Source organism: Myxocyprinus asiaticus, chromosome 39, assembly GCF_019703515.2.
Source record: "Myxocyprinus asiaticus isolate MX2 ecotype Aquarium Trade chromosome 39, UBuf_Myxa_2, whole genome shotgun sequence".
Lineage (NCBI taxonomy): Eukaryota > Metazoa > Chordata > Actinopteri > Cypriniformes > Catostomidae > Myxocyprinus > Myxocyprinus asiaticus.
Window position 1 is genome coordinate 5,001,006 of NC_059382.1, and position 22,549 is coordinate 5,023,554.

The 22,549-nt window shown below is 36.4% G+C and overlaps 1 protein-coding gene across 3 annotated transcripts in view; it reads left to right on the plus strand.

Moving 5' to 3' along the window:
* The window catches only part of LOC127430165 (proton-coupled amino acid transporter 4-like), a 37,539-nt gene that overhangs the window by 12,531 nt on the left and 2,459 nt on the right, over nt 1–22,549 (plus strand). For 2 of the 3 annotated variants that reach the window (XM_051679704.1, XM_051679703.1), the window contains 6 exons: nt 717–812; nt 2,073–2,157; nt 2,254–2,517; nt 3,770–3,868; nt 4,123–4,292; nt 7,299–7,468. In XM_051679704.1, coding sequence (XP_051535664.1) covers nt 717–812; nt 2,073–2,157; nt 2,254–2,517; nt 3,770–3,868; nt 4,123–4,292; nt 7,299–7,468 — 884 coding nt within the window. The remainder of the gene's footprint in view (nt 1–716; nt 813–2,072; nt 2,158–2,253; nt 2,518–3,769; nt 3,869–4,122; nt 4,293–7,298; nt 7,469–22,549) is intronic. The other variant, XM_051679705.1, reaches the window with a different exon arrangement.

A 22,549-nucleotide genomic window follows, 5' to 3' on the forward strand; every position in this document is an offset into this window, starting at 1 on the left:
AAAGGCATTTATAATTGCTGTTTGAAGCTTACGAAATCATGCACAGGTCACATGACGCCCCACAATAAGAAAAGAAATAACAAATTCTATTTTGTGTGAAAATGAAGTCTATTTTTAGCACCGTTTCATGACAATAAAAGGGATATTTCACATAAAAATGAAAACCCTCATGTTGGTTAACCCATATGTTTTTTTTTTGTTTTTTTTTTTGCGGAATATAAAAAGGCAATATTTAAAGAATGTTGTGATCTCTGATTTCCATACAACGGCAGTGGATATCGATTCACTTTAAATCTTAAAGGCCCAAAAGTGTCATGAAAGAAAGTAGTGTGTGAAAAGTAGTGATGTGTCATATTCCAAATCTTCTAAATGCATCCGATAATTTTGGTGAGAAACAAACTGAAATTTAAGTTATTTTAAAGTGATAATCTTGCCATAGCTCACCTTTACACATTCAATGAGTGCATGAGAGAAGCTTATTCACATGTTCATGTGAGAACTTGCACTGTTTTTGCTTTCGCAAGGTACTTGGCAAACTTCTGGGGACAGATTTGTCCTCGAAGTATCGCGAAATACGCCCCTTATGTCCTCTTTTATTTTTATTTATCTGAGAGTTTTGACTCTCTTTCTCTCAGGAATTGCAAAAAAAAAACATTCTTGACCACTTTGTTTATCCGAACTGTTTTCCTGTTTCTCTCTCTCATGTTTACTCCCAGTTTGAAGCGGTCCCCCCTTGGTTATAGTGACACGGTCGCTGTTGCCATGGAGATGAGTTCCTCCCAGTGCCTGAGGAGAGGTGCTCAGTTTGGAAGGTGAGCTATGCCATCATGCAGTCCATTGGCATGACACCCCACCCAACCTTCATAAGAGAGAATGTGTGTTCATATATATGTGTGTGTGTGTGTGTGTGTGAAAGAGAGATTGCAAGAGGGCAAATGTGTGTGCTTGAATGAATATATTCAGTAGGGTGCTGTTAAGACAGGATAGCGCCTGCAGTGGTATGTGCATCTGATGAATCCCCCACACCAAGAGATATCACGCCCTGAATCCTGCAAACACTTCTTTCTTACCAGGAAATGTTTGCTTCATTTTCACCTGCGTTTGAGAATAGTGACCAGCATACTGAAAAATAAAGCCCTGATAATAGTGGTAACTAACGTTTAGATGGCATATTATAAGGTCTTATTGGACCTTAAAAATGGTTAAGAAAAGGTATTACACGGTTCTCTGGAAAACTTGATTTTGATTGGTCAATCGTGGCATTGTGCGGTCAGATATTTTTGTATAATGACCGCTAAACTAGATAATTGACCCCAGCCAGGCAACATATTTCCTATATTGCTGTGTTAGGCCATGTCCATACTGATACATTTTTTGAAAAAACATTTATTTTGTCGTGTTTATGCCTCTCATCCACACTAGAACTGCATTTTTCTCCACTGAAAACGGAGCACTTCGAAAACTTAATTCTTTGTTTTCATTTTCGTAACATCACTGTTTTCCAAAGTTACGGATTAGTGTGGACATCCTTAGTAGAGGTCAACCGATAGTGGATTTTGATGATACCAATAACTATGGTGGAGGAAAAGGCAGATAACTGGTTAATCGTTTAATAGCTTTTAAAATTGACAGTCTTGGTCTGTCCTTACTATGTCAAAAATGAATATATTTATTGTTCAATCAAAATTTTATATGTTTTACGTAAAAACTATTTTAAGTAAAAACAAGTGAGAAACAAACTGGGGACTTTGAAGTGACGAAATGCTGAAAAAATATTACCAACTATCAGTATTGATTTTTGCCGATAATCGATAGTTCCAAAAGCAACTATCTGCACCGATTAATCGGTAAAACCAATAAATAATTTCAGTATTTTACAATTTCAATAGCTCAAATTTCATGTCCAATAATTTATTTGGTAAGTATTTGTGTATTAAGCAGCCATTATCATGAAAAAAATAAAAACATTTTGGGTGATAGAAGACATATAAAAGATGCATTGATATGTTATTTGTCTCTATTTAATTTTTTTTAATTTTTTTTTTTAATGTATTTAATTTTTTACTTCATAGGCACTTGGTGAATTTCTTCCTGGTTTTGACCCAGCTGGGCTTCTGTAGTGTATACTTTGTATTCTTGGCAGAGAATATTAAGCAGGTAAGTTTACAGTGGTAGAGGGCTCGTGCTCCGTTTTGGTTTAAAAACAACAGCCAATAAGAATCCTGCACTGAACACATGTTATTGTGTGTCTAGGTGATAGAAGGTACTCATTCGAACACTTCTGCGGAGACTGTGCTGTTATACTCCAATAGCTCAAAACAGGGTGCTGTCTCCCCAGACTCACCCACTTTCACCGTGGCTACGGGGCTGGACCTGCGGCTCTACATGGTCTTCCTCCTTCCCTTCATCATCGTCCTGACCTTCATCAGAGATCTGCGGAACATGGCCGCTCTCTCCGCCATAGCCAACCTCTGCATGGCCGTCAGCCTCGTACTGATCTTTACATACATACTCAGCGTAAGTGCGTTTCATCATTACCTGGGTCTTTGCTAGTCTTGCCTAGCCAAACTTTTCAGCAATTCAGTCCACTTTGTATCTTATTCTGGCCAGTAACTGCCCACTTAGATGAAAGAGGTCGTATGACTGACATAAAAACGACCAACCACAGTTCACTTTTTAAAGTGATGTTTAGGGGAGGGTAAATCTGAAATCTGACATTTCTCAGAAAATAAATTGGAAGTGTGCTCAAAGATATCTTGTTAACTTGCTATCAAGTCCCTCAAACTAAATTCTTAAATATTTTTCAAAGATTCAGTGCTATGAATCTCACAAACTGTGGCAAATTCAGCTACTTGTACTTCAAAAGTCTTCCCTATGAACAAAACCTCCCAGAAGTTGCGTAAAGCCATCCAATTGGATTGATAGATGAATTAGAGGTGGACCAATAGTGGATATTTCCAATTCCGATAACTAAGCTGGTGGAAAATGCCGATAACCGATTAATTAGCCGATAGTTTTTTAAAATCGAATTGATAGAATGTCAAAAAATTTTCTTATTATTTTCTTAATATGATTTGAACAGATAAAGAGTCCAAAATGAATAAAATTTCAGATGCAGTTTATTGTTCAACCAAAATCCCAATAATAACCAGAAAAAATAAGATTTGGTGCATAAAGCGCAATTTATATGTGTAAAAAAAAAAAAAGCCCAAAACACACTGGGGACTCTTATTTTGAAATGATGAAAAAACTATCGGCATAGATTTTTGCAGATAACCAATAGTTCCAAAAAGCAACTAGCGGTTTTGATTTAATCTGTAAAACCAATATATCGGTTTACCTCCTAATATGAATCCAAAGCAACTATCTGAACCGATTAATTGGTAAAAACCGATATATAACTGTATACCCCTAGTTCTTAGTATCACTCAACTTTCTTTCTCCTCACTTAATAGAATAATTTCCGAATTTAACAATTTCAGTAGCTTACATTTCATGTCATAAATGTCATTATCTGTGAAACCGATATATCAGTTTATCTCTAATATGAATCAGACAGTCAGTGAACAGACTATGAGAGGTTTGGACACATGCCATCTAAGACTGAGACTAGATCTTTACATACATCCTTGCTGAATGTGTGCATGTCTCTTTCAGCTTATATATTAGGAAGAGTGAGAGTGAAATTTTAGCCCATGAGGCGAAACTTCATCTGTTTTTTTTGTTTTTGTTTTTTTTTATCATCTCTCTTTCTTCTCTTTCTCTGTAGGATGTCAGTGATCCCAGAAACCTGCCGTACGCCTCCACATGGCGAAAGTTTCCGTTCTTCTTTGGAACTGCCATCTTTGCCTTTGAGGGGATTGGAGTGGTGAGATTTTGATCTAATTTGCACTTATTGGTTTTAATGACATCAGATACACCTGCTGTACATTCGCTAAGGTTTCCATAGAGAAATTGTTTTTTTTCTGTTCTGCTTTGAAATATCAGGAGGTGCTCCCATTAAGTCTTAAATGCTGCTTATTCAGGCAGCCTCCTAGCTTTTGAAACAGATCTTTACTCCCTACCAATGAATCACCTTTACTTTCTTTTTCTTGTTATGTGTGTGTGTGTGTTACTTCCTAGGTTCTTCCTTTAGAGAATCAAATGAAAGAGCCAAAACGGTTCCCTCAAGCTCTCAATATTGGCATGGGCTTCATCATCATACTGTACGTAACCCTGGCGACCCTGGGCTACCTCCGTTTCAGTAATGACATCAAGGGAAGCATCACACTTAACCTTCCACATAACTCCTGGTAACTATGACCACACACACATTAAAAAAAGTCTATCATTGACAACATTGATTTTCTCTAGCTCTTCACTATTTGTTCAGTATTAGAATTTCTTGCTGTAGCATCAAGCAGCAGACAGGGGGAAAAAGCTTATTTTACACTGTTAAGAGGCCTCCAAAAATGGTTACTGGTGAAACATCTATTATGTTATAGTTAGGGCTGTCAATTTAACATGTTAATTTAGTGTGATTTATTATATGAAATATAATGCGTTCATTTTGTTTTGTTTTTTATAACGTTCGGTAATGAGGAATATTCCTACCATCGGACAAACTTAATGTACCAGCTTGATGTTTTTATGAATTTGTGACAGTAGCGGACATTTAGCACTTCAGTTGTACAGGCAACACTCCTCGTCAAACCAACGAGCAGTCAGCACAGCCTTCCACAGATGCACTTATGTGCTCAAAGACAGCTGGACCGAGCACGACAGAATGCAGGAATCTCGAGACTACGTTTTGACTTGACAGCAATATGGCTGCAACTAATGGTTATTTTGATAATCGATTAATCTTCGAATATTTCTTCGATTAATCGGATAAACTACATTTTATTTCCTGTTTTATTCAACAATAAAAATTTTAAGAAATGATAAAGGCCGTAAGATTTGAGTTCGATTTACAGTTTATTTTTTTTATTTATTTTTTATTAATTTTGTTTTTTCTTCATGGAAAAGTATGCAAAAAATGTTCATACTCCCTTAAAGATGTTTATGAAATAAGTGTCCTGAGATATCTCACCGGTCTCTGTGACAGCTGTAGACTTTGTAAACAGCAAACAAAAATGTGTCTGCGGATCGTGGACATTGACGCATTTCACCTGTCAATCATTTTGCTTGTTCTCAAAGTGTTGTATTTGAAGTGGATCATTTGAGGCTATGATTCATAATGTTTGTCAGTTGAGGGCACTATTGTGCCACTGTTGACAGCCACAGGAACAAACAATGCTGCTCTTTTGTTCGATTTTGGTCTCAAAATTATCTTTGGAGGGGGTGGGGTTTTGGAATGAGGGGGCTTTGTTAATTCAACGGCTCAGTCACATGAAAGCTTCAAACGCTAAAATCGCTTACAGCACATTTAATTCATGATTCGATACTCTCACAGCACCTTTAATTCATGTTTCTATATGCTCACAAAATTTTAAACAAAACCTGAGTCATGAAAAATTAAGTTTGAATTTTCAATTAATCGAAAATTACATTTGTTGTCAATTATTTTCATAAACAAGAATTATTGATTTTATAAATTAGTTGTTGTAGAACTACACTGCATTCTAAAAACACAGCTTGTGAGACTTGACACAAAGTTACTCCAAAAGCATCCATCGTACGCATGAGTACATAGACCAACAATTTAAAAAAGTGCAGAAGGAAGTAGGGCAAAAATAGGATTATGTTAAATGATATGAAAGCCAACAATATTTGTACGTAAGACTTTTTAAAAATGCTTTACTTGTCTGCTGCCACTGTTTATGATGTAATGTTTTTTAATTATCTCAATTATAATATTTATTATATATTTATAGTTATTTTAATTATTATATACAAAATTAACTTTATTTAGGAGCCTTTCTCCATAAATATTAATATGTGATAAATTGCGATTAATTAATCGGCACATCACGTAATCAATTTGATTACACATTTTAATTGATTGACAGTCCTAGTTATAATTTTCTTTTTTATTTATACTACTGTATATGTTGCATATGTTCAACATATACAGTAGTTTATGTTTGTCAATAGAGAAACATGATTTTTGCATTACATAATAGTGTAGTGACAACATCTACCAGTAGGTGCTAATTTTTTGACACTAACCAGCCAAACCCTGACTCCACGGCTATGTCGAACCGTTGATCTCATGTGGAAAAAATAAGTCTGAATCCATCCCACGTCATGTTCCCTTTCCCATCTCCCTCTCCTTAAGAATTTCAGCCTTCACTCTACTATCTCTAAAGCCCCAAAAGTCCAAAAATAAAATTTACAGTCCCATCCATCAAAACAGACTGTGTTAAGTCCATTCAATTCAGTTATTGCAGCATTCTGCCATAGTGGAGTTAGATTTTGGGAACTAATATTAAACTCCTCGCTGAAGTCTTTGATGCATCTTCTGCAGTCCCTCTGTGCGTTCACTGTCAGAAACATCTGGAGTGATTGATCACAGATCAGAATGAGAAATGAAAACCAGCTGCTTTTTGAGCTTCACTTTAATTAAAGGCTGGCATGTCCAACTAAGTTTTATCAGAGTTTTATCAGTAGCTAAGTTATTCCTAAATCTCATTAGCATCCTGTGAGCCGAGAACAATCTGCCACTTAAAACTGAGCCAATGTCTGATTCAGCATTTTGGAAGACATGTCAAGCAGTGATTGTGGTTTTTAAAACAGCTTTAAACAACAATTCTCAAATTAGTTTATAATAATGCATGTGGTTTTTGTGACCATGTTAAAGGAGATTGCTTTTAAAAAATGCATTTGTCACACCACAGAGCTATTTAAAGGGATCCATCACAGAAAAATTTAAATTCTGTCATTTACTCATGTCGTTCCAAACTCCTTTGACTTTTATTTTCAGTGGAGAACAAAAGGAAATGTTAGGAAGAATGCCTCAGTCACCATTCACTTTTATTATATGGAAAGAAATGCAATGAAAGTGAATGGTGACTGAGGCATTTCACCGAACATCTTGAAAATCCTTTGGTGCCAATATTTGTTTAAAAATGTATCTGGTTCTCGATTCCTAACACCAGTATTGTATCATGATTTGATGGCAGCACTGCGTGGGTTGATAGTTGTTAGAAAATGATAGATAATGCACTCTGCTTTGTTCAAACGTCCCTTTGAAATCACATGTTGAAATCGTGGATTGCATCATTGACGTTCTTGCACATTCTGTGGTTTCTGACTTCATTGAATCATTGCTCTGTTGTTGTATTAATGTGTTCTTATTTTGTGTGTGGGTGTTGCAGGTCTAATCAGCTGGTGAAGGTCTTGTACTCGTTCGGTGTTTTTGTGAGTTTTGCTGTGCAGTTCTTCGTGCCGGCAGAGATTCTGGTTCCGCCTTTGTGTGAGCGTGTGAGAAAGAACTGGAGACGAGTGACTGATCTCAGCCTTCGAGCACTGCTCGTCTGCCTCACCTGTGAGTGTACACACACAGAGTTCCAACACCTAGTGAGCTGCCTCTGCAGGCAGGAATTTTTAAGGTATTATGGGTAGGGATGCACCAATACCATTTTTTTCTCTTCCGATTCCTATACCTGAACTCTCAGTATCGGCCGATACCAGTGTTGTTTTGTTCTTAATCAGTTTAGAATATGTACACTCACTAAGCACTTTATTAGGAAGACCTGTACACTTACTAATTCATGCAATTATCTAATCAGCCAATCATGTGGCAGCAGTGCAATGCATAAAATCATGCAGATACGGGTCAGGAGCTTCAGTTATTATTCACATCAACCATCAGAATGGGGAAAAAATGTTATCTCAGTGATTTGGACCGTGGCATGATTGTTGGTGCCAGACGGGCTGGCTTGCGTATTTCTGTAACTGCTGATCTCCTGGGACTTTCATGCACAACAGTCTCTAGAATTTACTCAGAATGGTGCCAAAAACAAAAAACATCCAGTGAGCGGCAGTTCTGCGGACAGAATTGCCTTGTTGATGAGAGAGGTCAATAGAGAATGGCCAGACTGGTTTGAGCTGACAGAAAGGCTACGGTAACTCGGGTAACCCCTCTGTACAATTGTAGTGAGCAGAATAGCATCTCAGAATGCACAACACATCAAACCTTTAGGTGGACGGGCTACAACAGCAGAAGACCACGTCAGGTGGACCATAGTGCTCCTAATAAAGTGTTCGGTGAGTGTACATCTGAGATATTGTTCCTGTGTAGTGCTTACATGTTGCACAATCTCTAAGTGCTGAAAACATTACACACAGTATCGGATTTAAAAATGTCAGTATTGGATCTGTACATCCCTAATTATGATCGCACTCTCATTACAAGGTATGTATGGGTCATGATGATCTACTAGTCATCCAACAACCAACTAGTAAGTTAGTGATGTTGTTTTGCTATTTTGGAACGCCAGAGGCCTGTACCATGAAGGTTGCTGAACAAACTCAGGGTTTTAGGATTGGTTTCAGGTTGACAAATTCAAACCAATCCAATCAGGCTTAACTGGTACCATGATGCAGCTCATCAACTTTCTCTGTCAACTCAGGCTTCGATTCTGACTTTAAGATTAGTTTACGTGCTCGTGCACATGAATGAGTTACATTTGCAGCGCACAACCAATCGTATGAGAGAACATGATTCACTTCTCACGAGAGACTCCACGAGATTTTCCTCTCTGCTGAAAGCTGATGATTATGAAAATAAGAATTTAAATTAATTTAAACTGTGCAAAAGACATTGTTTAAAAAAAATATAAAACATATAAAAGAAATAAAACGCATTTACACTGCTCAAGTATTCAGCATGAAATCATGAAGACTTAAAACACATTATTTACACAGTACAAGGGATAACTGTAAAATGATGAAGCAATTAAAGACATTTAAGAAACAGCGGCTGCTACGAGAGCACAAGGACTGCTGCAGACGAATGTTGTTTTTTTTTTTTTTTTTTTTTTTTTAATACAAACTTCAAATTGTTACAGAATTAAGAGAGTGGAAAACAAGAGTAAAAAATAAACAAGCATAATAAGTGCCCACATACATATGAACATATAATCACAATAAAATATGCATATACATATATAAACATCCAAATAAATAAAAAAAGAAGAAGAAAAAAATAATTTTATCCAGAGCCTGTCTCCTTAAAGTAATCTTAAAATGGGCTCCATGATTTTATAATCTTCTCGAGTTTGAGGGCAAAAAGTAGGTCAAAAACCCACTGACGGTAGGTTGATGGAGGTGGCAGCTTCCAATTAATTAGTATAAGTCGTCTAGCCAACAATGTGCAAAGTGCAACATTATCAGTCTCTAAGGTAGTCAGTTTAACATTTTCTGGAAGAACCCCAAATAATGCTGTCAAAGGGTTAGGGTCTATTACTGTGGTAAAAATGTCTGAGAAACAACTAAAAAATTCTCCCCCAAACTCTTAATAACTTAGGACAGGACCAAAACGAATGAAACAGAGTTCCACGAAACAGAGTTCCACAGCACATCGTGGACAGGTGGGGTCCAAATCAGGAAATATCTTGTGGAGTTGCACCTTAGACCAATGAATACGATGAACTATCTTAAATTGAATTAGCCTATGCCTAGCGCTAACTGAAGAAGAATGTATCTTTTCTAAGACAGTATCCCAAGTTTCATTGTCTAACATAATACCTAAGTCATCCTCCCAAAGAGATTTTAATAACCTATTAGATGGGGTATGTTTGTTATTAATTATACTATAAATCCTTGAAATGGAACCTCTTTTACAATTATGCTGATTTAAAATACACTCCATGACACCACTAGGAGGGGCGGAGGGGAACTCCGGGATAAATACCGGAATAAATGTGAATTAGACAAAGAAAATTTTTCTTTAAGTTGGTCAAACGAAGCAAAATTATTGTCTATAAATAACTGATCAATCGTAATTAGACCTTGTGACTTCCAAATATTGAAAGCCCCATCAAAAAGCAAAGGTGGAAAGGAAATATTACTGGCAATGGGTGCAGCTGAAGAAAGACACTTAAGCCCTAAAGCTCTGCGTAACTGAGTCCAAATCCTCAGAGAATGTTTAACAATTGGATTCTTAATCAAAATACAATATGTAGGAGGGATGGGAGAACAGAGCAAAGATGTTAACATGACTGGGGAACAACATACAGCCTCTATTCGCACCCAAAGCACACAATTCGCTCTTAGAAAAATTCAACTTACAACTTATAAAAAAAGAAGATATATTTGAAGAGAAAAATGTTACAAATTATTTGTCACTTAAAAGAGCAGAGTTAAAGGACCATTGATGCTGCTTTGGAGGTGCTTTTGGAAAGCTAAGTTCAAGAACAACTGGTGCGTGAACCGATACTACTATGCTTTCATTTGAGCAATCCTGAAGATAAGGAAGAAGTTTATCTAGAAAAAAATAATCAATTCGCGAGTAGGACTGATGTACGTGAGAAAGCATTTCCTTGTCGAGGGGTTTAAAAAACGAAACGCATCACAAATACCATAGTTATGCAGGAAAGATTGAATAATCGCTGCACATTTTGAAAGAGATATAGCTTTTTTTGAGGACCTATCAAGTCGTGGACATATCACACAGTTAAAATCTCCACCCAGAATTAATGAATGAGAATGAAGGTCAGGTATACATGATAAAAAAGAGGTAATAAAGGCAACATCATCATAATTAGGAGCATAGACATTAGCAAGAATTAGAGGGGTTGAAAACAAAGTTCCTGTTACAATGACAAATCAGCCCTTATGATCTGCAATAACTTGTGATACCACAAACGGAGTAGATTTATGTACTAAAATGCCTCAATCCGTAGTCTTGAACTGAAAATGTGAATGATAAACTTGCCCCACCCAGTCTTTTCAATCTAAAATGGTCAGAAGAACAGAGATGAGTTTCTTGAAGAAACACAAAATTGGCTTTCAGTTTTTAAGATGGATCCGAACCCTACTATGCTTAACTGGATTATTCGGACCTTTACAGTTCCAGCTAACCCATCTCACCAACCCATCTTCATTAGCCCTACCACCCATCATTTAAAGAAAAAGAAGAAAAAGAAAAAAGAAACCCAAGTAGTTATACAAGGAACAGTAAATACAAAAAAGCATGTAAAAAATAAAAAAGATCCATGGCCCAATCTTGTGCTCTTGAGATAAACAAAAAAAATAAGAACGTATTATCACACTTCAAGAACCCTAGTGCGAAGACCCACCCCCCGCCCTCATTGCCACCCCCTACCCCGCGCTCTTGACCTAAGCTAACACTCCCCCAACTAGAGTGTACGCTACCCTGAGGAAAAACCCCAATGTGCGTGCGAGATATTGTGTTTCTTATCTCGGACGCATCTCCGCAATCTAATACAAATAAACAAATATTAATATTAAACAATTATCATCTTTAATTGAGATTATCATTGAGATAGTGAATTGGTGGGTTTTTGTTAAATGTGAGCCAAAATCATCACAATTAAAAGAACCAAAGACTTAAACTACTTCAGTCTGTGTGCACTAAATTTATTTAATACACGAGTTTCACAATTTGAGTTGAATTACTGAAATAAATGAACTTTTCCACGACATTCTAATTTATTGAGATGCACCTGTATACAGCACACTCTGAATAAAATTATATGTAGGTGGGAGGATGAATTAAAAATAAAAATTAATCAGCAAGACTGGGAAGAAATATCAAATAATACATTCCATACTACTCAATCCAGTATTTGAATGGAATATGCTTGGAAGATAAAAATGAGATTTTTGTTTTATAACACCTGTCATTCAAAGTAAATACAATAGCATGGTAATAGGGGATTGTTGGAAAAAATGTGGAGAAAAAAATGCTCATTACAGTCAAATTCTATAAGAGTGCACTAAATTGACAGATTATTGGAATTAATTTAATATTTAACTGCACAATAGAAATACATCCAGAAACTGAAAATATATTTAGGGTAATCAGAATAGCAGCTTTGAAACAGATTACAAAAAAATTGGCTTAAACCAGAACCCAATGCAATAATAAGACGTATTTGTTCTTTTTATAAAAGACGTATTTTGTGTACTGCTTATATTGCTTATTGCTTATATTATTATAACTTCAAGTAAAGTACTGTATGTTCATCTCGAGTCCATGAAAGAAAGAAGGGGTTTGGGTGGCATTCACCCCTTTCCATAGCAATCTTAAGCTTTTAATATTTTAAAAACGATTATTTTTTGCAGGTATCATATTAATCCATCATACTGGCTGTTTTAGAGATAGCCTAATATATTATGTTTATATTTTCAAAGATATTTTTTGCTGTGGCTAAAGAGGGTAAATGAAAAGCAATTACATTTGAAATAAAATGCAACACTCTATCTGCTGAAAATCTACATTTAGATTCTCAAATAAATAATTTCATGAAGAGTCGATTTTGTGGATTTCTAAGATTTTATTTGTAAAGTGTGCTTTAAGAGACACAGGGGAGGGACTTGATTGCGTCAGAGATGTCATTTTACTCACAGCTGATTGGTTCAGCATCTGTTAGCGATATGTAATCCAGAACAAAACCTGCTACTGAGCAAGTTAGCCATGTAGCATAAGTTACTATGGAGATGAACACCACTAAAATCCAACCGTCATGGTACCTAAAACCTGAGGTTGAGGCAAACTAATCTAAAATTTACCTGGCTAGCCACCGAAACCTGCTTCATGGTACAGGCCTCAGAACGTGTCTTATGTAAACCGCATCCTAGTAATACACATCCACATCCAAATAGTCGACTAGTTGCTCAGTCTTGTGCATCCCTCATGCAAAGACTGTTAAAAAATGTTGGCAGCGTATTATGCTTCCCCCTAAGATACTGAGCCTAATTTTGGACAAATTATAAGGTGGCATTGCATGTATCCGTAATTGAGAAGGCAATGCCAGAACACATTGTTGATTTTACTATAAATATAAATTTTACCCAATATTTGTGTGTGCTGTGTTTATTGCGACATTAGATTAGCAACATGTTGACATCAAACTCTATTTAGCCGTTGTGTCACTTCTCAGTGTATTTCAGTTTCTTGCATAATGAACGCCGTGTGTCAAGTTAAACTTTGAAAAACTTTATTACGTTCTCCATTCTGTTATGCTCCAACAAACTGAACCAAAGAACGCATCCTGCGTGAACGGCTCCTTAAAAGGCAGCTGCCTATGTAGGCAGTAGACGGAGAGGCAGCGACCCTCCTCCCCTGTGATGTTCTGTTGTATTACACTTTCTTCATCATCCTCCTCCCCACTCCATCCATTTCCTTCGATCCTCAGTTTCCCCTCTATCATCTCCTAATTCTCCAACTACAGTAGTATTCATTGGTGATGAGAGAAGCAATAGATGATGGATGGATCCTGTGAACGAGCACAAACATGAAGGCTTTTGGATTACTGTGATATGTTTTGTATCTTTGGATAAATTGAATCTGCCATTGAACCGTGAACCTCCCAGAGCCCTAAATTATGGAAATAAATATTCGTTTAACACTGACAGTCGTATAGGTACCAGTGAGAGAGTGTTGCTCTGATAAAGAGGAAGAGAGCGTGTTGTAAGAATTGAGTGCAAATGCCAAGAGAGTGAATGAAAAAGTGAGCGATGGTGTTTTTCTAGTTGAAACATAGTTTGAGACTTTGTGAAACACTGACTGTTGGAGCTTATGCAGTAAACCGCATCAATCAAATTATCTAGCATTTTTGCTATCTATCTTGTGTTCCAACTATTGTTCTGTCTGTTGTTTGAGGTTTCAGTCTAGTTATGTAGTTTTAGTTCTAGTTATCTATCTAAATATTTTTCTAGCTATCTGTATTTTTTTTTTTTTGGTATCGTTCTAGCTACCTATCGTGTAGTGGTGCACTGATCAGGAACTTTGAGACTGATACTGATCACCATTGTTGTTGCTTTTATTTATTTATATATATATATATATATATATATATTAACTTGAAAGCTTTCATCACATTCCCAAAGTGTCAGAAGTTTACATACACTTTGTTAGTATTTGGTAGCAATGCCTTTAAATTGTTTAACTTGGGTCAACCGTTTTGTATATCCTTCCACAATCTTCTCACAATAAGACGCTGAAATTTTGGCCCATTCCTCCAGACAGAACTGGTGTGTAGGCCTCCTTGCTCGCACACGCTTTTTCCATTTTGCCCACAAATTTTCTATCAGATTGAAGTCAGGGCTTTGTGATGGCCACTCCAATACCTTGACTTTGTTGTCCTTAAGCCATTTTGCCACAACTTTGGAGGTATGCTTGGGGCCATTGTCCATTTGGAAGGCCCATTTACAACTGAGCTTTAACATCCTGGCTGATGTCTTGAGATGTTGCTTCAATATATCCATATAATTTTCCTTCCTCATGATGCCATCTATTTTGTGAAGTGCACCAGTCCCTCCTGCAGCAAAGCACCCCCACAACATGATGCTACCACCCCCATGCTTCACGGTTGGGATGGTGTTAGTTTCTTTTTCCTCCAAACATAACGATGGTCTTTATGGCCAAACAGTTCAATTTTTGTTTCATCAGACCAGAGAACATTTCTCCAAAAAGTAAGATCTTTGTCCTCATGTGCACTTGCAAACTGTAGTCTGGCTTTTTTATGGTGGTTTTGGAGCACTGGCTTCTTCCTGAGCAACCTTTCAGGTTATATCGATATAGGACTCGTTTTACTGTGGATATAGATTCTTGTCTACCTGTTTCCTCCAGCATCTTCACAAGGTCCTTTGCTGTTGTTCTAGGATAGATTTGCACTTTTCGCACCAAACTACGTTCATCTCTAGGAGACAGAATGCATCTCCTTCTTGAGCGGTATGATGGCTGCGTGGTCCCATGGTGTTTATACTTGCGTACTATTGTTTGTACAGATGAACATGGTACCTTCAGGCATTTGGAAATTGCTCCCAAGGATGAACCAGACTTGTGAAGGTCCACAATTTCATTTCTGAGGTCTTGGCTGATTTCTTTTGATTTTCCCATGATGTCAAGCAAAGAGGCACTGAGTTTGAAAGGCCTTAAAATACATCCACAGGTACACCTCCAATTCAGTACACCTCCTATCATAAGCTAATTGTCTAGTAGGCCATTTTCTGGAATTTTCCATTTGAAGTTTTCTGAAAACTTAAACTTAAATTTCTGACCCACTGGAATTGTGATATAGTCAATTCAAAGTGAAACAATCTGTCTGAAAACAATTGTTGGAAACATTACTCATGTCATGCACAAAGTAGATGTCCTAAACAACTTGCCAAAACTATAGTTTGCTAAAATTAAATCTGTGGAGTGGTTACAAAATGAGTTTTAATGACTTCAGTAATGAAGTGTATGTAAATTTCTGACTTCAACTATATATATATATAATATAATATTATTATTATTATTATTATTATTATTGTATTTTATTTTATTTTTAAAGTGCCCTCTGCTACACTTTTACATATATTTATAAATTTTTTTTTTTTTTAAAGTTATATGTTGCAGTTATATGTTTGTGCCTCACACAAATTACATTGTTTAAATCAGGGCTGACGATTTAACGTGTTAATTCTGTGCGATTAATTATATAAAAAATAGCACGTAATTAATTGTGTGCCCGGACCGTAATAAGGAATATTTCTACCATTGGAGCAAATCAAGCTTGAAGTACCACCTGTTTTCAGCAGGGGACAGTAAGCAAAACGCCAGCTGCTTAGGCAACACGCATCTTGTATGAGAACAAACCACACATATATATATATATATATATATATATATATATATATATATATATATATATATATATATATATATATATATATATAATTTATTTTTTTATTATTATTGCAATTATACATCACAAAACAGGGAACATTCAACAACGTAAGACACAATAACCAGGGTGAACACACACAGAACAAACATAAAGGGACAAGGAGCAAGATTCAAGACAGAATAGGATATAAAAAATAATTAAACTAAAGAATGCACTAAAACAAATGTTTTGACATAGAAAAATATAAAGATTCAGTCTTTCTATTTTCTTTTTTAAAATATTTGAAGCTCTGGAATGATTTCACAAAATCACAGATAAATAAATTTAAGGAGGGCTTGCATTTTTTCCATTTACATGTATGAATGTGATATTTACCCAGCAATAGTACCATATTAACAATATCAGAAATGTGGGGATTCAAACTGCTTTTATAAAAAAAGGATATCTTGTAGAACAATAGGAGGAATTGTCTAAATTTTTACTGACAACCAGTTAACAAGTAATATATATTATATACATCAAGCCAAAATTGTGAAGTAAATTCACATTGAAAAAAAGGTGATTAAGTGTTTCAGGGAAGAAAGAACAGAAAACACAAGGATCCACCTCGAAATGAAATCTTTTCTGTAAAAATTCACCTACAGGGTAAATCCTAAATAGGATTTTGTAATGAGTTTCCTTAACCTTTGGAGTAACAGGGTATGCAAGATAAAAGGTGAAAGATTTATCCCTTACTGAAACTTCAACATCTCCTAGAAAATAACACTGAAAATCACCAGTGATAATACGCTTAAACTCTTTATAGATAAGTTTGTTACTACACTTATTATCAACTACTTCCAAATTACATATTTTCAAGAAAGGCAGAGAAACAACAGGCCTAGATACAGGACCAGATAAACTACTTCAAATTATTCTTAACAAACCAGTGGGTATAGCTTTACATACTTTATTATAACCTTTGATTGTAGTTCTAACTAATAAAATCATTATAAGAAAAAAAAAAAAAATTCCCTTCTGCATCTAATAAATCTTGAATAAAAATAAAACAAACCACACTTACCAACAGCAGACAGCACAAGATGAGAACACGTTCTTGCGTTCAAACAGCTTGAATGAGAGCAAATCCAAATGTAGGAATCTCAAAACGTGTGAAGATTCGAACTAAGTTATGCTTAACACAGCGACCTTAAAACGGTATGTTTATGAAGCGACCCAACCAAAGTGAGACTCTCCGTCTCCGTCTGACATGTGTACATTGACGCGTTCTTAGAAAAGCCCTTATAATAAATCTCTGACTGATTGACGAATTCAATTGAAAAATGGATTGCTTTGAACTGTAGGCCAATGATTGGCTTATGTTCAATAACATGGGAATAAACAATGTATTGGATTCAAAATGCCAACATTTATTTGAATTGAAAACAGTTATTAATAATTCTGTTATAATTATCAAATATCATTGTGACATACTAGCAACCATGAAAGAGCATCACACAGCAGAGATCACAAATAAGAGATATACAGCCACAACATTAAAACCACCTGCCTAATATCATATAGGTTATCTAGCTATCTATATTGTTCAAGTTATCTAGCTATCATTCTAGCTATCTTGCTCTCCTATATTGCTCTAGCTTTCGTTCAAGCGTATCTGTATTGATCTAGCAAGTGTTCAAGCTATATAGCTATCTTACTATCTATATTGTGCTAGCTATTTACTGTTTTGTATTAGCTTTCTAACTATATATTTCTAGCTTTGTATATTGTTCTATATATAGATATTGTTCAAGCTATTACCTATCATCATAGCTATCGTTTATTGTAATTTTTCTAGATCTTGTTCTTGCTGTCTACCCAACATTATAGTTCTCACTAGCCTTACTAGCCTTTTATTTATATCTATATTTATGTAGATTCTTTCTTTCTAATTTTATTTATTTCTCTCTTTCTCTCTCTTTATTTTTTTGGGTTCTTTCTTTCTCTTGTTCTTTCTTGCTCTCTTTCTCGATCTTTCTATCTCATTCTTCTCCTCTTTTCTTACTTTTGTTGTTCTTTTTCTTTCTCAGTCTCTTTCAACCCCTTCTCTTCACCCTTTTTGTCCTATATACTATTCATTTGTCTATCATATGTTCTGTCTGTCTCTTTCCTCTCATTGGATATATCACAGTCTCTCTTTATAAGATTTCCTTTATTGCATTCATGTCTCTTGTTTTCTCTTTTGTCCTGACCTTGGTCGGTCACATACTGTTCTCTCTCTCTCTCTCTCTCTCTCTCTCTCTCTCTCTCTCTCTCTCTCTCTCTCTCTCTCTCTCTCTCTGTCTGTCTCAAAGTTTCAAGCTGTAATTTGCAGACTTGAAAGGAACATGGACACCTTGTAAATCAATTTTTTAAAGAGAGCTACATAATGTCCCTTTTTAAGCACTGCATTGCCACTGAACACTGATTCTGAGAGATTTATAGAACTCGGTACTAGATGCCAATGTGCCATTTGGTTTTCCCAACATTTATAAAGCATAAGTTTTAAAATAATAGATTTTTAGTTGAAAATTACAACAAAATGTCCAATTCGATTTATTGCTTAGCTGCACTTAAAATTTAGGAATTATGTATTTCCTAGTTAAAAGGTATTTGGAGGGGAAAAGTGATGGACAGGACTTGATTTTGTCCATTTGGGATTCGACTGGATTATATTATTGGTTAATGTTTGTACTCGCCCATTGTTTCCTATTTAAGTTCCACTCTAAAATAGAAATAGCTTTTTGATCTCGGTGAAATGGTTTTTAAAAATCCTTGTCCAGTTACCTTGACAATCTGGAAAAGGAATGGAAGTGTCATGGAAAAGTCATAGAAATGAATTGGTCAACAGGTGTGTGAAGCCTGAAGTAGGGTTGACTTCGTTGTATAACCATAAATAATACATAATATTAGAGCCATATCACATAGAACTACATTTTGTGGATCTCTTGGATGGTTTCATTCTTCATGAGGCATTTTAGTGGAAGTTCTTTAAGACATTTTTGGAAGTTCTCCTTTGGAGTAATGAACTCTATAGGCTGCAGGTCTGTGGCCTGTGCTGGTAGATAAAGAGATGAAGTTCTCACTCCATCACTCATCTTCTCTTTATCTCTCTTTTGTTCTTTCTCTTTGCCTGACATGCTTCCTTGTGCTGTGGCCCAAGGCCGTGTCCTTCTCGAGTACTGTGATAGATTAGCGTGAGTGTTGTGTGTGGATGTGTGTGTGTGTGTGTGTTGGTGCTGTGTTATATAGTGTGTTTGTTGTGGTCTATGTCTTTATTGTGTGTTTGAGAGCTGGGCCAGAGTTGAGGGACTCATTCAGTGTCTGGTCATTTATCTCCATCTTCCTGAGGCTCTGTGAGTTATTACCTGCCCGCCTACGGAGACAGGCCCATCATGGAGCTCTCCATTGAGGCCTGTCGCGGAGCTCCATGATCGGGCTTATCACGCAGCTCCATGCTGGGGCCCATCTTTGAGATTTATTTGAAGACTTTCTCCAAGACATCACTTGAGCCTGAGACCTTCTGTATGGAGCTTTATGGGCAATCAGGTCTGAAATGGGACCCTGCTCTCAGGCCAAGGTGTTGTGCAAGGGGTCAAGCTTTAACATGGCCCAGTTAGCCTGGTAGATACCCAAACTACACCATTCTGCTGCTTAAAAGTACCTTTCTCCATTGACAGCCATTAAAAAAGTAGCCATGTATTCAGACGAAATTTGTTTGCAAGCAACATATAAATGGTAAATATTTTATTATACTTAATGTTTCATATATACAGTGTGTGTGTGTGTGTGTGTGTGTGTGTGTGTGTGTATATATATATATATATATATATATATATATATATATATATATATATATATATATATATATAAAATATACACACACACATACATACACAGTTGTGCTCAAAAGTTTGCATACCCTGGCAGAAATTGTGAAATTTTGGCATTGATTTTGAAAATATGACTGATCATGCAAAAATTATTTATTCTTTTATTTAAGGATAGTGATCATATGAAGCCATTTATTATCACATAGTTGTTTGGCTCCTTTTTAAATCATAATGGTAACAGAAATCACTCAAATGGCCCTGATCAAAAGTTTACATACCCTTGAATGTTTGGCCTTGTTACAGACACACAAGGTGACACACACAGGTTTAATAGGCAATTAAAAGTTAATTTCCCACACCTGTGGCTTTTTAAATTGCAATTAGTGTCTGTGTATAAATAGTCAATGAGTTTGTTAGCTCTCACGTGGATGCACTGAGCAGGCTAGATACTGAGCCATGGGGAGCAGAAAAGAACTGTCAAAAGACCTGCGTAACAAGGTAATGGAACTTTATAAAGATGGAAAAGGATATAAAAAGAAATCCAAAGCCTTGAAAATGCCAGTCAGTACTGTTCAATCACTTATTAAGAAGTGTAATATTCAGGGATCTCTTGATACCAAGCCAAGGTCAGGTAGACCAAGAAAGATTTCAGCCACAACTGCCAGAAGAATTGTTCGGGATACAAAGAAAAACCCACAGATAACCTCAGGAGAAATACAGGCTGCTCTGGAAAAAGACTGTGTGGTTGTTTCAAGGAGCACAATACGACGATACTTGAACAAAAATGAGCTGCATGGTCGAGTTGCCAGAAAGAAGCCTTTACTGCACCAATGCCACAAAAAGGCCTGGTTACAATATGCTCGACAACACCTTGACACACCTCACAGCCTCTGGCACACTGTAATTTGGAGTGACAAGACCAAAATAGAGCTTTATGGTCATAACCATAAGCGCTATGTTTGGAGAGGGGTCAACAAGGCCTATAGTGAAAAGAATACCATCCCCACTGTGAAGCATGGTGGTGGCTTACTGATGTTTTTGGGGGTGTGTGAGCTCTAAAGGCACGGGGAATCTTGTGAAAATTGATGGCAAGATGAATGCAGCATGTTATCAGAAAATACTGGCAGACAATTTGCATTCTTCTGCATGAAAGCTGCACATGGGACACTCTTGGACTTTCCAGCATGACAGTGACCCTAAGCACAAGGCCAAGTTGACCCTCCAGTGGTTACAGCAGAAAAAGGTGAAGGTTCTGGAGTGGCCATCACAGTCTCCTGACCTTAATATCATCAAGCCACTCTGGGGAGATCTGAAACGTGCGGTTCATGCAAGACGGAGTGTTCGACTCAATACCATCAATACCGCCTTTAGCTTTGATTACGGCGCGCATTCGTCGTGGCATTGTTTCAACAACCTTATGCAACATCACAACATTTATTTCCATCCAGAGTTGCATTAATTTTTGGCTGACATCTTGTATTGATGACGGGAGAGTCGAACCACTCCGCAAAGTCTTCTCCAGCACATCCCAAAGACTTTCAGTGGGGTTAAGGTCAGGACTCTGTGGTGGCCAATTCATGTGTGAAAATGATTCCTCATGCTCCGTGAACTACTCTTTCACAATTTGAGCCCACTGAATTTTGACATTGTCGTCCTGGAATATGCCCGTGCCATCAGGGAAGAAAAAAATCCATTGATGGGATAATCTGGCAGTCAGGTACTCAGCTGACTTCATTTTATTGCCACATAACGTTTCTGAGCCTATTTATTGATATAGTGTAGCAACAAATCGGTTCACCTTTGCCAGATTAATATTTTTTTCACTTAAATGCTTGAAATGAACTTTAAATATTTTTCATTTTTATATAAAATATATTTTTTTTAACATAATTTATATAGTCTAGTAGCAAATCGGTTCTTGTAACAACTGTTGACATTTTTTAAAAACCTTTCATTAAAATATTCTGTCAGTTAATTACATTTTCTGTTTTTCTGAGAAAATGTGTGGTCCTTCCCCTGTTAATTACCATAAATTTAGCACCAATAATTATTGACATCATCTTCATGAGAACCCATAAAACATCTCATTCTTCCAATATTATTCAGATTAATTTGGTCATTGTTTGTTTGTTTGCTAGATCATTATTCAATTTGCCTTTTAAATTCATTTTCTCTGAATTCTAGCCTGTTGGTTTCTTTTGTACGACGTTGTGGCTCATACCGAAGTGTCTAACATTTCATCCTGAGGATGGCAGCAGCAGAGTGGAGAAACCAAACCATTCATGCATGTTTGTGAAAGTGTTCAGAATGTACGAGTGTGTGAGAGAGAATGGAGTGTGTGTATCTGTGTGTGCCTCTAAGAGAGAGAAAGAGAGATGATGTAGCTTAGAAGGAGGAGAGCAGGTTTGTAACACTTCACACTTCAGTCTCATGAATTAAACAGTTTACAGCATCTGTTTGTGTGTGATTTATGAAAGGGTGTAGGTAGCGTTTTGGAGTCATTCCACTAAAAGCTGTCTGGATAAAAATTGTTTTGCTTTTGTTTTCAAGTGAAAGTAAAGGGTTTTGTATTCCACGTCAGCGGAAAAGATGAATATTGATTTTTGATTTAGTCCTTCAGCTGCAACTTTTGCATACACCGGTCCACAAACCACTAAACCAGTCAGCACATCAGAGAAACACACTGCAGTGTTAAACTATGGATGGATGAATCAAGCTATAACTATTATGATTGCTCATACAGTTGAAGTCAGAAGTTTACATACATCTTAGCCAAATACATTTAAACTCTTTTTTTTCACTCTACATTTAAAATACGTTTTTCACAATTCCTGACATTTAATTGTAGAAAACATTCCCTGTCTTAGGTCAGTTAGGATCACTACTTTATTTTAAGAATGTGAAATGCTAGAA